Source organism: Xenopus laevis, chromosome 2S, assembly GCF_017654675.1.
Source record: "Xenopus laevis strain J_2021 chromosome 2S, Xenopus_laevis_v10.1, whole genome shotgun sequence".
NCBI lineage: Eukaryota > Metazoa > Chordata > Amphibia > Anura > Pipidae > Xenopus > Xenopus laevis.
Window position 1 is genome coordinate 30348146 of NC_054374.1, and position 15078 is coordinate 30363223.

The 15078-nt window shown below is 38.8% G+C and overlaps 1 protein-coding gene across 3 annotated transcripts in view; it reads right to left on the minus strand.

The window, feature by feature from the left end:
• Positions 1-15078, minus strand: part of LOC121400439 (DNA polymerase alpha catalytic subunit-like) — a 110374-nt gene that overhangs the window by 22176 nt on the left and 73120 nt on the right. For all 3 annotated transcript variants that reach the window (XM_041583546.1, XM_041583547.1, XM_041583548.1), the window contains 7 exons: positions 12804-12942; positions 10388-10542; positions 9236-9320; positions 8548-8609; positions 7329-7418; positions 6230-6346; positions 4094-4269 (listed from right to left, as the gene is read on the minus strand). In XM_041583546.1, the coding sequence (XP_041439480.1) occupies positions 4094-4269; positions 6230-6346; positions 7329-7418; positions 8548-8609; positions 9236-9320; positions 10388-10542; positions 12804-12942 (824 nt within the window). The remainder of the gene's footprint in view (positions 1-4093; positions 4270-6229; positions 6347-7328; positions 7419-8547; positions 8610-9235; positions 9321-10387; positions 10543-12803; positions 12943-15078) is intronic.

The following is a 15078-nucleotide window of genomic DNA, read 5'->3' on the forward strand; positions in this document are numbered from 1 at the left end:
GGATGGTCTGTGCCAGAGCACAAGATGACCCCGGAGACAGGCTCCCACGTTGGGGGATAACATTAAGAGCCTTTACGTTGTGTAAAGGGTCTGCATTGCCCCTGGTGTCAGCTTAGCTGACTTTTAGAGTAGCAAAAATAAAAAACGTCCTAACCTCCTGAGGACACAACTCAAACTGGCTTTAGGCTCCGCCTGCTGGGGGTATAGCCAGCAAGGGAGGAGTCAGTTTTGTTTTGTGGTTGTGTCCTGCCTCCTAGTGGTACTAGCTATACCCAAGGTCCCTGTGTCCCCCAAGCTGACTTAGAGAAAAATCCGTTTGCGCTTTTGAGAAATGGATTTCAGTGCAGAATTCTGCTGGAGTAGCACTATTAACTAATGCGTTTTGAAAAAAACATGTTTTCCGATGACAGGATCCCTTTAAGTACAGGCTACTGATAAAAGGAAATTGTTTTAAAAAATGTTGATTATAATGGAGTCTATGGAAGAAAGCCTTCTGTCTACCAGTAATTTAGAGATCTCAGGTTTTTGGATAGTGGATCCTATACCTGTACCTTGAACATTTTTTTTAGTTGACTATAGGTATGGTCATCCAAATTACAGAAAGATCAGAAAACCCCAGGTCCCAAGCATTCTCGATAATCCCATAGCTGCAATCAGAAAAATGTATGCAACATAGCCGTGTGTTTGCCTTGGTTCCCTCATCTGTGCTACCTTTTGCTAAATATTCATTCCATCGCCATCAATAATAAAGCCGCTTACATGTAGAGAACAACAAGTAGGAATTTTGATTTTGCAAAGCGCAACCATCAAAATAGAACGCGTAAGTATAATAAATTATGATCGATCAACAAGACCTACAAACTCAATAAGTAACGAAAAATTACCTTTTAGCTCATTTACATTTATTCAACGTTTTTCTACAAATTGTCCTAAAGTTACAGCTTTATTTTAAGAGTTTAAGGTACTTACTGGCATATATATGTGAGCAAGAACAAATTCTAGATACGCCACATTATATTTTCTCTCTAATAATTAGCTAATAATGATATTAACAGCAGCAGAAGAAAATCCATTTAGTAATTTGGGAGTTTAGAGAAGTACCTAATAGTCAGAAAGGAAGCGAATCACTGGTTTCTACCTTGAATTTGCAGAGGTCAAACACACGCAAGTTGACAAAATCTTAAAATTCCTGTGCAAGGCAAGAGCAATTTTCCGTACGTATTAGTTCGGTGTCCAGGCCAATTCTGTATAATGGAATATGTAGCTTTTACATTTAAAGAAGCACTCAGGCTGTTATGTTTTTTTTCAGAGCTAAAGTGATGTATCATTAAAGTTTCCCTCCATGCATTATTTTCAATGTGAAAGCTCCCTCTTCCATTATAAAGGTTGTTGTTTACTAGATCAGTCAGGTCACGGAGCTGAATATATACTTGTCAGCAGGGCTGCCATCAGGGGGTCACAGGGGGGACAGTCCTCCCGGGCCCGGAGGATTCTCAGCAGTAAAGGGGGCCCGGCTGCACCGCAGTTAACTGGATTGCCAGGCCCCTTCATTGGTGTCAGCGGTAATTCTGATTGGCTGCGTCCCGTGCGAACACATGACATCAGTATGCACGGGCAAAACTCTATTTAAGCCTCCGGCAGCCTGCGGCTTCAGGCAGAAGAGAGAGGACATGTAACAAGAAGGACCTGCTTCCTGGAGACGGCGCAACTTCCTGGAGAAAATGAAGAGGCGGAAGACAGCGCCAGAGGAAGAAGACCCAGGCCCCTCTGCGAGTCAGGGGCCCCATGGAGGGTCAGGGGGCCCACACAACGCCATGCAGTCACACAACGGCCGTGTGACCTTTGTACTGGTGGGAGGGGCGTGGTTAGGGGAGGGGCATAGTTAGAAGAGGGGGGGCCCAGAAAATTTTGTTGTGTGGGGCCCCGTGATTTCTGATGGCGGCCCTGCTTGTCAGCATATATTTTCTATACTAAAAAATTTTTTTTTGCTTTTGAATGTCGAGCCTATGACCTATTCAAGGTTAGGCGTGAAGGTGCATTGTATCGTTAAATGAAATATTCATAGCCTCAGAGGTTAGAAACAATGATTATTATCGGGATTTTGCAGAATATGAAATAAAATGCTTGATTTTTCTTCCTAGACAGGCATTTACTATTAAACAAATACTTTTCAGAAAACAACAACTCCTACAACCACAACGGTTCCGAGAACAAATCTTTCATGTATACTAGGAATGCACCAGAATCCTGTAGACAGGCTGAACAGAATCTGCATCCTAATTTGCATATGCAAATTAGGGATGAGGAGGGAAATCACGTGACTTTTTGTCACAAAACAAGGAAGTGAAGAATGTTTTCCCCTTCCCACCCGTAATTTGCATATGCAAACTAGGATTCGGACTCAGTTCGGTATTCGGCCGAATCTTTTGCGAAGGATTCGGGGGTTCGGCCGAATCCAAAATAGTGGGTTCGGTGCATCCCTAATACATACAAAGATTTTTGTACATACATAGTAGACTTGAAATCACAAATGGCTGATACATGACTCCTCTTTGATATTATGGAGGGACAACCACAATTGAAGAACCACTATACCTTCAGGTATAAGTTAGCATAATGTAGATATGAGCTCAAAGTATATTTAACACTTCATTTTTTATCCACCTACATTTGGCACTTGTATGCGCGCCAGAGAGTACAAACCAATAGGAAATGAGAAGGTTAAAGGATAAAAGAAGGTTAAAGGATAAGAACACCTTAAAAAACTGAATGCAAAATTGCTTAGTTTTGTTTTCTATGCACATGTGCAATTTACACAAATTTGTTTCAATTTAAGAGTTATATAAGTTTTTAACTGCCTGTAAAATTAATTTTGTAACAACATCACCTCCTTCTGGTCAGTTCCTGTATCTGTACAATCAGAGATACACCTTCAGAGGGGAAACAGAGAAGTGTTTTGATGTTGCTCTGCTCAGGAAAGAGATCAGTAGCCTAAAATACCCTTTCCCATTTCCTTCCTGAACATAGCTATATCAGATCACTTCGCTTATTTCCTTCTGAAAGTGCATCTTTTTGACTGCTTTGACCGAATAATTTTTCATTTGGGTTGTTTTTAATGTTTACTTATACCATGGGGGCAGATTTACTAAATTCGAGTGAAGGGTTCGAATTAAAAAAACTTTTTTTGGGCTACTTTGACCATCGAATGGGCTACTTCGACCACGACTATCGAACGATTTGAACTAAAAATCGTTCGACTATTCGACCATTCGATAGTCGAAGTACTGTCTCTTTAAAAAAAACTTCGACCCCCTAGTAAGGCAGATAAAAGCTACCGAACACAATGTTAGCCTATGGGGAAGGTCCCCATAGGCTTGCCCAAGTTTTTTTGATCGAAGGATATTCATTTGATCGTTGGATTAAAATCCTTCGAAACGTTCGATTCGAAGGATTTAATCGTTCGATCGAATGAATAATCCTTCGATCGATTGAATTTCCTGCGCTAAATCCTTCGAATTCGATATTCGAATTCGAAGGATTTAAATTCCTAGTCGAATATCGAGGGTTAATTAACCCTCGATATTCGACCCATAGTAAATCTGCCCCTTAATGTAGGGATGATCCAAGTATAGGAAGATGAACTCCAGCAGTTATTACTGCAAACAACTTTTTATTCCAGGCAGTGGTAAACACATGTTTCGGGTTCAATACCCCTAATTAATGTAGGGATGCACTGAATCCACTATTTTAGATTCGGCCGAAACCCCTAATCCTTTTCGAAAGATTCAGCCGAATACCGAACCGACTACAAATTTGCATATGCAAATTAGGGGTGGGAAAGGGAAAACATTTTTTACTTCCTTGATTTGTGACAAAAAGTCACGCTATTTCCCAGAATCGTCCGAATCTGAATCCTGCTGAAAAAGTCCTGGATTCGGTGCATCCCTACTTTAATGGAACTGTTGATAGCAAGCAAAACTTAAACAAATTTCTCGTATATGAAGATATACAATAAATATATAATAGCATAGATTAGATCATCATGCCATCTACATATATCTTATCTACTCATGTCCTTTCCATTTTTACTTACTTATATGCATTGCGGATGTTTTCAGGTGGGATTACAACTCTCTCTGCTTTCAGTATCTGATGTACCAATTCAGACAAATGATAGCTTTTACAGCGAATTAACTCCTTGGCAGAAATCTCAATATCACAAATGATGCGTCCACAAGCTGCATTTCTTTCTGCAAAGCCACTTCCACCCTTAAATAATAAAAATAAAGCAGAAAATGCATTTGGGTGTGTTTTGTACACAGAGAGGAGCAGTTTTATTGGTAGGAGACAATGTGTCTGCCATGGAAATTCATATGCGCTATCTTTATTTTGCAGGGACTAGAATCCACATTTTTGGATGGAACAGCTTTGTTTCTGTTACTCAATGTAAACGAGTCGCAGTGAGACGTGAATTTTCACTATTAGTGCTGTTCTTATATCTACCAGGCAGCTCTTAACTGGTTACTTTCCCATTGTTCTGCTGATGGGCTGCTGGGGGAGGGGGTGATATCACTCCCTGAAGTTTACCAGAGCACAAGTCACATGCCTTGGGGCACATTGGAAACAGATAATATAGCTAGCCCCAATGTCAGATTTCAAAATTACATATATAAAAAAAATCAGTTTGCTCTTTTGAAACAAAGATTTACCTTAAGTGCAACTCCATTGACCATTTGGAAATAGATGTAAGTTAGTGTTACAACACATTTATGCAAACATGCATTAAATTAAAAAAATAATTCTATTTTATTTTAGATCCCTCCGGTGTGCTTAGTTATATCATGCAATCCGCTAGACCATGGCATCAAAGGAAAATTATGTACAGATTTAGTCCAACTGTTCAATGTTTTCAAACCACCCAAAGTGACTTTGTTTATGTGTTTTTTTCATTAAGTAAAAAAATATGACCATTTTGCAAGTCTGATCAACACAGAAACTGATTCTTTGAATATAAAATTATCTTGCCCCCTGATAGTAGTTTTCATTAAAGGAAAACTATACCCCCCAAACAATGTAGGCCTCTATAAAAAGATATTGCATAAAACAGCTCATATGTAAAGTCCTGCTTCATGTAAATAAACCATTTTCATAATAATATACTTCTAGTAGTATGTGCCATTGGGTAATCATAAATAGAAAATTGCCATTTTAAAAAATAAGGGCCGCCCCCTGGGATCGTAGGATTCACTGTACTCACAAACATACCAACAAACCATACATGTTAGGTCACATGAGCCAATTAACAGACAGAGTTGTGTCTTTTGCTTCCACACTTCTTCCTGTTACAGTTAGAGTTGTAGTATTTCTGGTCAGGTGATCTCTGAGACAGCACACAGACCATCACAAAATGGTGGCTCAAGGCAAGAGATGTAAAAGGGCAATATTTACTTAAATATATATTCCAGTTTGGTAAGATTCTTTAATATGCCACTTAATATGATGTGAACTATCAGTTGCTTAAGTGTTCATTTTGGGAGTATAGTTTTCCTTTAAACATTTAAAAAGAACAGTTTTACAAATGGTCTATTTAAAATGAAACAAATAACCTTAATGCACAACCACAGATTATTCCCTTCTTTGTAATACAAGCACTGGACCTTCTATAGCACAAATGAGACAATGCCAGTAAAGCACTATGGTAAGGGGCAAAAGCACAGTTGGTTGCACCCAAGGTAGTAAGCAGACTGGCAATTTATAAAGCAAAACCAGGTGGCAAGGCTAAGAATCTTAAGTGGTTACTGTGCCAGGTCACCTGCATTTCAACCTGCTCAGTTTTTGTCTTTAATCTTCCTAAAAATGACAGTGGTAAAAGCAAGGCAAATATTTCAACCATATCTTAGGCCACGAAATTTACACCCATATTTAATCTGGGCCCCGTAAAAAAAGGTCAAATACTGTTCGAGAACATAACCCATTTGGACGACTCCTTTTAAAATCTATATATATGTAACCTTCAATATTACATGCAGGATGGGCATTCTATGAACTAAATCGATATCTATGAATCAGGTCTATCTTAGACTATAAAGTTATGCTCTTTTTACTTTTTTTAATGAATATGGTTCATTTTAAGACTTCTCTGAATAAAATTTCTGGACAGCCATTTAAATGATTTATCATCACATTAAAGTGTTTTTATTACATATTTTGTTTGTACCAATATCCTTACCCCAAGTTTTGGCATAACAGATCTTCTCAGTCTCCCAATTTTGGACCAGAATGGAACCTTGCATGAGTTAATCCTTTGAAGCAGCACTTCAAGATCAAAACCATAAATGTCATGGCCCTTTAAGAAAAGGAATTTATTAGAAGATAAGAGAGATCAGAGATGAGAGCTAGAGAGCTAGAGGGAGAGAGAGAGAGAGAGAGAGAGAGAGAGGGAGAGAGGGAGAGAGAGAGAGAGAGAGAGAGAGAGAGAGAGAGAGATAGAGATATATAGAGAGAGAGATAGAGAGAGATAGAGAGAGAGATAGATAGATAGATAGATAGATAGATAGATAGATTTCTGTATATATAGAATATAGGTTGAATGAGCCTTAAAAAACAGCCATGCTTCTTACCCAAAACCCCATATATCTATTTTGCTCTTGATTTGCATTTGTCAAATTGTTAATACCTGGAATCATTCAGTGCCTTCTACTTAAAGGAGAGGGAAAGATACAGAGGCATTTTTTTACCAATAGATTAGCTGCAATAGTGCAAGCTAGAAAGCTATATTTATTCTGAATAATAAAAGAATGTTTTACCATACCAGAGTAAAAAGCTCTAGAAGCTCTCTGTTTGTTTAGGATAGCAGCTGCAGTATTAGCTCGGTGTGATATCACTTCATGCCTGAGTCTCTTCCTGCTCACTTATAGCTCTGGACTTAGATTATGTCAGAGAAGGGAGGGGGGGGGGAGCAAACTGAGCATGCTCAAGCCTTAGCCCTGGAGGTTCAAACTGAAAATTCGAAGTCTGATACAGAAACCCATGTATACACAATAGAAGGGAAAAAAAGCAGTGTTTCTTTTGACAGAGGACTCAGAGCAGCACTACTTTGAGAGTACACTGTTTTTTGGTGGACCTTTCTGATAAGGCTTACTTAGTTTTAACCATTCCTTCTGCTTTAGTAGATTGATGGTATAGAAACCCACTAACCTATCTTTCCTAGCTCTAAGTTGGCTGTAACACTGCTCCCCTAATTGGTTAATTTGCATCACTAATTTAGAAATTAATATAGATTTGTTACTAAATGTACAGGACACAAGATGACAAAAAGTAATACTTACTACAATAACATCTGGATCAATTTTATGAATTTTTGCTAGGAAAAACCCAAGTAGAGTTCGTTCAGTTAACGCAATCTCAATATTGGCATTCTGTAAAGAAAAGAAAAACAAAATAAAACCGCTGTAGACGCCGTATCTGTATTAAGAATAGCAGCTGACAATATTAGCTTGCTGTGTCATCACTATCTGCCCAAGTCTCTCCCTTAGCTCTGAGCTCAGATTACAGCAGGGAGTGGGGGAGGGGAAGAAGAGCAAACTGAGCATGCTCAAACCCAAGCCCTGGAGGTTTCAGCTGAAAACAGGAAGTCTGATACAGAAGCCCATGTGTACAGAATAGAAGGAAAGAAATGCTGTGTTTCTTTTAACAGAGGACTCATATAGACCTTTCTAATAAAGCTTACTTAGTTTTAACTTTTCCTTCTCCTTTAATGCTATCACATCAAAAAATAAGTTATCGGTGCCAAACAAGCCAACTCCTGGCATTAAAAATCAGATAGTATACAATCCATGAGATGGTAATATCCTCTGTTGCAGGCCTCTGAGAGCTTGGTCTATACCTCCTGAGGACATTTCATAAACTAATTAGTGAGGCTGTGTTGGGGGTATAGCTTAGAGGGAGGAGGCTTGTTTTGGGAGTCCCACCTCCTAGGGGTTCCAAGGAAAGGCTAATGCTTAAAGGAGAATTCAACCCTACCCCGTTACTCTACGTAGACACCCCTCCTCCCCAGCCTAGCTACAACCACCCACCCACCCTGGGGGAAATGCACCTAACTTTTTAACTTATCCATCGGTGCAGATTCAGGGATCGCAGTTCAAGGCAGCCATCTTCTGGGTCTTCGGTATTCTGTGGCCGAGACCGAGAAATGGCGCATGCACAGATGGACCAATTTACGGTTTGGGACGACTATGCATGTGCCCAAATGGACGGAAATTGCTGTAGAGCCTGAAGAGGACACGAAGACCCGGAAGATGACTGCAGTGAACTACGATCACAGAATCTGCACAGAGGTAAGTATAAAGTTATGGGCATTTCCCCGGAGGGGGCAGCTAGGATGGGGGTAGGAGGGTAGGGTTTTTTTAAGTTAACGGTTGAATTCTCCTTTAAGAAATGTATCTAAAGCAGAGCTTACATAAAAAACATTAAGGAGATCTCAGGGGAACATGGGTGGAAGACTAAAAGGCCTGTACTTATTGAAGATTTCAAATAACGGCCTATTACCTTTTGTTTCACTGCTTCATTGTAGTCATATGGGAAAATGCAGTCATTAAGTTTGCTCAGAACTGAAAGAAAAGAAGGGAAAACACAAAATGATAAAAACATAAAATTGTCTGTGGCTTGTCCTTTATTAATAATTCTAATTCATGGTGGGTCCTACATATATAGTTTTTTTGTAGAAAACTATGGCGGCATCCTACTTATTGATGTGGCCCTACCGTATCACAAAGTATCACAAGTAATCAAGTAGTTCCATGACGATACAAGAGGGTGAGGTCAAAATGGTTACTTGGCAGGATATCACCATGCAACTCTAATATACTACACAGAGTACAATAAAAATCTTACACTTTTTTTGTGACAGATGTCACAGCAGCACAGAACACAACACTGAAATATTAGATCACATTTGCCTGTCCCAAATGCAACTAGAATAAAGATATTGACGTTAGAGTGTGTACGGTCATGTGTAAAACTACAACATACTCCATGGAATTTGTGAAGTATTCCCAAACATTTCCGAATCAATTCAGTATTAATTATGCAACTATAAGTAAACACGTGCATATCTCAACCCTTTTTCAGCTACACACAAACAGGGGATCAATACAAAAAAAGTATACAAACATTTTACACAGCTGGAGAAACAAACATAGTAAATGACATTACTTCTCCAAAGTGTATTACTTACCGCAAAAATGAGTTTGGAAAGGTGGCTGGGGTGGTGCCTTATCAAGAGGAAATGTGTGATGAACCAAAGCAGCTATTGCCACAATCTAAAATACATAGGAGACTACGGATTAGATTAGAGATTAAAAGAAAACACGCACAGACTTCTGTCCCCAAACCACTAAAAGATATTTTGACTTTAGTACTGTACAACAATTGTGTCATGTTTAATAATTTTGAGGTATATTTTTGTCCTTGGTTTTCTTTACTGTTTTGTAATGCAAAATAAAAACCTTAAAAAAAAAAAGTTGAGGTAGCTTGAGAAGTCTCAAATGCTTTAATCCCAGTTCCAGTGTTCCATTTAGTCTTAACCCATTTGAGGATTTTGGCGACATCTCAAAAAAAAAAATCTGAGTTTGAATTAAAAAATTAAATATCTAATTCTTAAAACGGGTATATCAAATTCCCTGGAGCAGGGATAGCCAGCAACAGCTCCTGAGAATTGCTGCCTGTAGTGGCCAGAGATTAGGGATGCACCGAATCCAGGATTCGGCTTTTTTCAGCAGGATTCGGATTCAGCCGAATACTTCTGCCCGGCCGAAGAGAATGCAAATCCTAATTTGCATATGCAAATTAGAGGCAGGAGGGAAATCACGTGACTGTCACAAAACGAGGACGTAAAAATGTTTTCCCCTTCCCACCCATAATTATCTTATGCAAATTAGGATTCTATTTCGGTTCGGTATTCAGCCAAATCTTTCGCGAAGGATTCAGGGGTTCAGCCAAATCCAAAATAGTGGATTCGTTGCATCCCTACCAGAGATGGATCCAAGCAAAGAGGACTGCCTCGATGAAAGACACCATGAGGTCCAGAACTCTAATGCAAGTCAGTCTGGGAGAATCTGGCCAACCCTAACCTCCAATGACGAGGACACTGGAAAAAAACAGAGCTTTACCAGCTAAGCAAGAGGGTTAAAAGGCGAGAGGAAGAGGTCACAATTCTGATATCACTGCAATATCCTGCCTCCTAGTGGGAGAAGATTGTACTGCTGTAAGTAATGATACTGTACACAACTTTTTTCGGTCTTGTAGCCAAAACATGGTTACTTGTAAACAATAGAAAATATGAATGGTAGTTCATCTTTTTTTTTTCAAATGAAATTAGAAGTGTAACCTCATTTTGGTGAGTCTTTGCATTCTGCACGGTCTTCATACTGAGAGATAAAACAACGACAGGAGGAGGTGCGAGATCCTTCACAACGCTCACTTGGTCAGGCCTCGTCACCACTGCCTCAACCTTGCACCAGCTCATGGGCTGACTGGACAGTTCTGCAAAAGAGAGAAAAACAAAATGGCTCCAGTTTCTTTCCAACACAATGAATATAAATTCATAGTTTCAGAAAAATCAGTCTTCTGCCAGATACTATTGGAAGTTACTATACCTATGGCATCATGTAATAAAAGACACTAAGTTTGCTCAGATGCAGTATACTATAGCAACCAATCAGCACCAAGCATTTACTGGTCAACGGTCTAAAAGCATCTTAAGGGTTGCTATTGGTTACTGCTCCTGGGCAAACGTAGTGCCTTTTATTAAATATGGGGGCAAGTGTTTGTTAATATGCCTTTAACTGAACTATGATCTCTGGGCAACTCTTGTAACCCTAACATAATTCTAAGGCAAAGTGTTGTTAACATGAACGGGAAGATTTGCAAGTTTTCCTTCACCTTTGCTTTGCAGCCTGAAATGCAAACTATGCCACTGCAAGTAAATTGTAATGTCACCTGCAGCAGTTGTGAGTGAATAGACATGGTTTGTGCTGAACAAAAATGTTGCCTATTGTTTTAAGGTTCAGGCCAAACTGGGCGTTTTGGGGAGATTTGAGAAAACGTCTTCCCTCACTCTGCGCCAGCAAAAATGAAAAAAACACCGGCGCTAATCACACGCATTGATTAGTTTTCCAAAGTCACCCGCAAATTCGGCCGACTTCGGAAAACAAATCGCAGCTTGTGATTAGCGCCGGCGTATTTTTCATTTTAGCCGGCGCAGAGTGAGGGAAGGTGTTTGGGGAGATTGGTCGCCGCAAAAACGAGGCGATTACTCACCAGGCGACCAAATCTCCCCAAAACGCCCAGTGTAGCCTGACCCTAAATCAAGAAAAATTTTTGTTTTTTTTTAATTCCCTGTTTAATTTTGATTTAAACAGGGAAAACAGGCTATTGGGGCTATAACATATTTGGTCCTTGCAAGGTAGATAATAAGATTACCAGTATAAAACCCTCTTCCCTTTTTGTTGTTAGGAGTCCATAATAGAATAGTTTTAATTGACCTTGTTGTGCCCTGATTTGATATAACAAAGCACAGATTTTGTCACATTAAAAGAACAGGCAATGTTCAAAACAAGCCCAATTCATTGCACTCATGTTGAACAAGGCTTCAGGCTTAATGTACTGAAAGGCTTTTAAAGTTAATTTTATAATGTACAGTTTTAAATTCCTAGGTTACGCTTTAGTATCAGGCTGGAATAATTTACCCATGGGCCATATTTTAAAACCCTTTTTAGCTTGAAACCACAAGGCACGGTTTACACATTACTATGGGGTAGATTTAGTAAGTTATGGTCAAAACTGTCAAATTTGACTAGGAAATTATCCAAACTGATGTTTTTTTTTAAAAAAAAAAAAATTTACGGATGCCATGAAGTCCACTGCCAGAATCTGAGGAGGGGTAAGTATAAAGTATGGGGCATTTCCCCGGGGGGCAGTTAGCCTGGGGGGAGGTCTACGTGGGGTGGGGGTACGAGTTTTTTTCTACAGGGTTTTCTTCTCCTTTAAGAATTCTAATTTGACTACTCACAACCTAAAACCTGTCTGCTGTATAAGTCAATGGGAGAGGTCCAGTGAGCAATTTGGAGATGTTTGCAGCCTTCCTGACATTAACTTTATTTTGTCGTCCTAGTTTTTACAATTCGATTTGATTAATACATTTCCCTCAGTCGAATTTCAAATTCATCCGAATTTAAGTGAGTTTAAAAAAAAAAAAACTCACATGAATTTAAAAATCAACCCTTGATAAATGTGCCTCTAAGTATTGAGGATAAGAACTACTTTAAAGATCCCTTTAGATTAAGGTTATCTTTTTCATATAATGTAATATTCAAGTCCATAGGTAGGAGGTGTATGGGTTCTCTAAGTGTGATATAATCAACTGGTCATATTGTTTTTATGGAAAGACGCTTCTGCTCTGAAACAACATTGCAGATTTGTATTTAAGCATTTTTGTGTGATTAGCCTTTTATTTTTAAACATTTAGGTTCACTAATGGCACTTTTAAAATGACAAATAAAACATGTTGTGAAAAAAAAAGAAAATTACTATTCTAGGAAAGAAGGGCTAAAACAAGCATCCCACTTAACAATATTGTGATTACAGCTTTAAATTAAAAACATAAGCAAGTGGGAGGGATTGCTGTGTTAATCCTTTTCTTTGGCACAAGAAAGCCTTCCTAATGCGACAATGTACCTGCAGCGAAATCATCAGGAATACATAAATACAGACAAAAATGTTGCAGAATGAAGCAGCATATTTACGTGGGCTTTTTATCTCCAGCCAGCTGGGCCCTTTTATTTTTCTGCTAAGCAAGAAAAGCTCCAAGCTTGAAGTATTTGTTCCAAAAACATGTGAAAATGTTTCTCCTTTTAGATCCTGAGGAAGTTGGGGTGAGTCCGCCTGCAAAATAAACGTATCATAAGATAATTACAGTTTACAAAACATGTGGCAGGGAACCTTATGTCCAAGAATTCTACCAATTATTTTTGTATTATTTTCATATCAAAACCCACACATCACACTAGGCTCTCCTCTTAAGCGGTTTCTCGCACAGGGGTTGGTTTACATATGTGGTTTAACTTCAATAGAATTAATAGGTGGTATTTGTAAATGCTTTACGGTTGTTTAAATAAAGAAAAAAAACTGACTTGTGCTATTATAATACAATATTCTATATATATAAGAAAAAAAAAAAAAAAAGTGTTCACAACATATCACTGGGGTATATTCTAGGGATGCACCGAATCCAGGATTCGGTTCAGCCAGGATTCTGATTCGACGCATGACTTTTTATCCCAAAACAAGGAAGTAAAAAATAAATTTGCCCCTCCAACTCCTAATTTGCATTTGCATTTGCATATGCAAATTAGGGTTCGAATTTGCTTCGGTATTTGGGCGAATCTTTCACAAAGGATTCAGGGGTTCGGGCGAATACAAAATAGTGGATTTGGTGCATCCCTAAAATATTCATTTTAGGTATGCATCAAATCCAGGATTCAGTCCGGGATTTGGGCAGGATTCAGCCTTTTTCAGCAGGATTCAGAATCACCCGTTCCTTCTGCCCGGCCGAATCCGAATTTACATTTGCAAATTAGGGGTGGGGAGGGAAATTGCGCAACTATTTGTCACAAAACCAGGAAGTAAAAAAAATGTTCTCCCCCTTCCAACCCCTAAATTGCATATGCAAATTAGGATTCGGTCCAGTATTCAGCCGAATCTTTTGCAAAGGATTTGCGGGTTCGGCCGAATCCAAAATAATGGATCCGGTGCATCCCTGATTCATTTCATGCAAAGCATCATTCTACTTTAAAACAACGGACATATTTCAACTCTGAATAACAAAGAATATCACTAAATGTTTAAGCAAAGACCTTATAGGGGGAACTAAAGTCTAAAATAGAATAATGCTAGAAATGCTGTATTTTGTATACTAAACAATCATAAACTTACTGCATCACATGCCTAATAAAACAAATGATTTATGCTTTCAAAGTTGGCCACAGGGGGTCACCATCTTGTAACTATTATGTTAAACCAAGACCATGCACATGCTCAGTGTGGTCTGGGCTTCAGTTGGGAGGCTACGTTTAGGGATAGTCAAATTATCAAAACAGCACAAATCAAAATAATGTCTGCCTTACTGCACCACAAGCCTAATAAAACAAACGATTTATGCTTTCAAAGTTGGCCACAGGGGGTCACCATCTTGAAACTTTGTTAAACATCTTTGCAAGACCAAGACTGTGCACATGCTCAGTGTGGTCTGGGCTGCTTAGGGATCACCACAAATTGTCAAAACAGCACAAGTCAAATAATATCTGCCAGAAGCCAATACAGCAAGACTGACTAATAATCAGAATATACAGACTGTATTAAACAATACAAAAACTATAAAATCCACATTAGATTACATGACAACACAGGACCCAGTGCAGTCTGTATATTCTGATTATTAATCAGTCTTGCTGTATCGGATTCTGTATAAGCATAATCCTTATCAACTTTCTGTAAACAACCACAGGTTTTTGGGGAGAATTACAAAAAAAAGGTCAGTAAATTAAGCTTATTTTACTAGTTGTTGCGGGACCATTTAAAGGACAAGTAAAAGGTAGTACACTGGGGTTGCTATAGATCTTTTTTCACGCAGACCCACAGGTGCAAAAAATGGCACTGCATCTTTCTTACAGAGTGCTACACCACCATTGTATCTATATTTCCCCATGGTCTGCACCTAATTCTATTATACTGCATTTGCCCAAGTCTAGAAAGCTGCAAGGGGAGGTTTTGGGAATATCGAAACAGTGCCTGTCGTTTAAAATGGAAAACTAGATTTGAGCCAGAACCTGAGAATTTCCATTGATACTATAGTTGCTAAAATTCCACAGATCCTGCTAAGAAATGTATCAACTATTTTATCAACTAAATGTAGCAAATTGTAACAGTTCAGATTCTCCCGGATCACTGAGCTGCCAGATTGAGACACCAGAGACACGAAGATTAAAGGGCATGTACAGGCGAAAAAATAAAATCCTATTT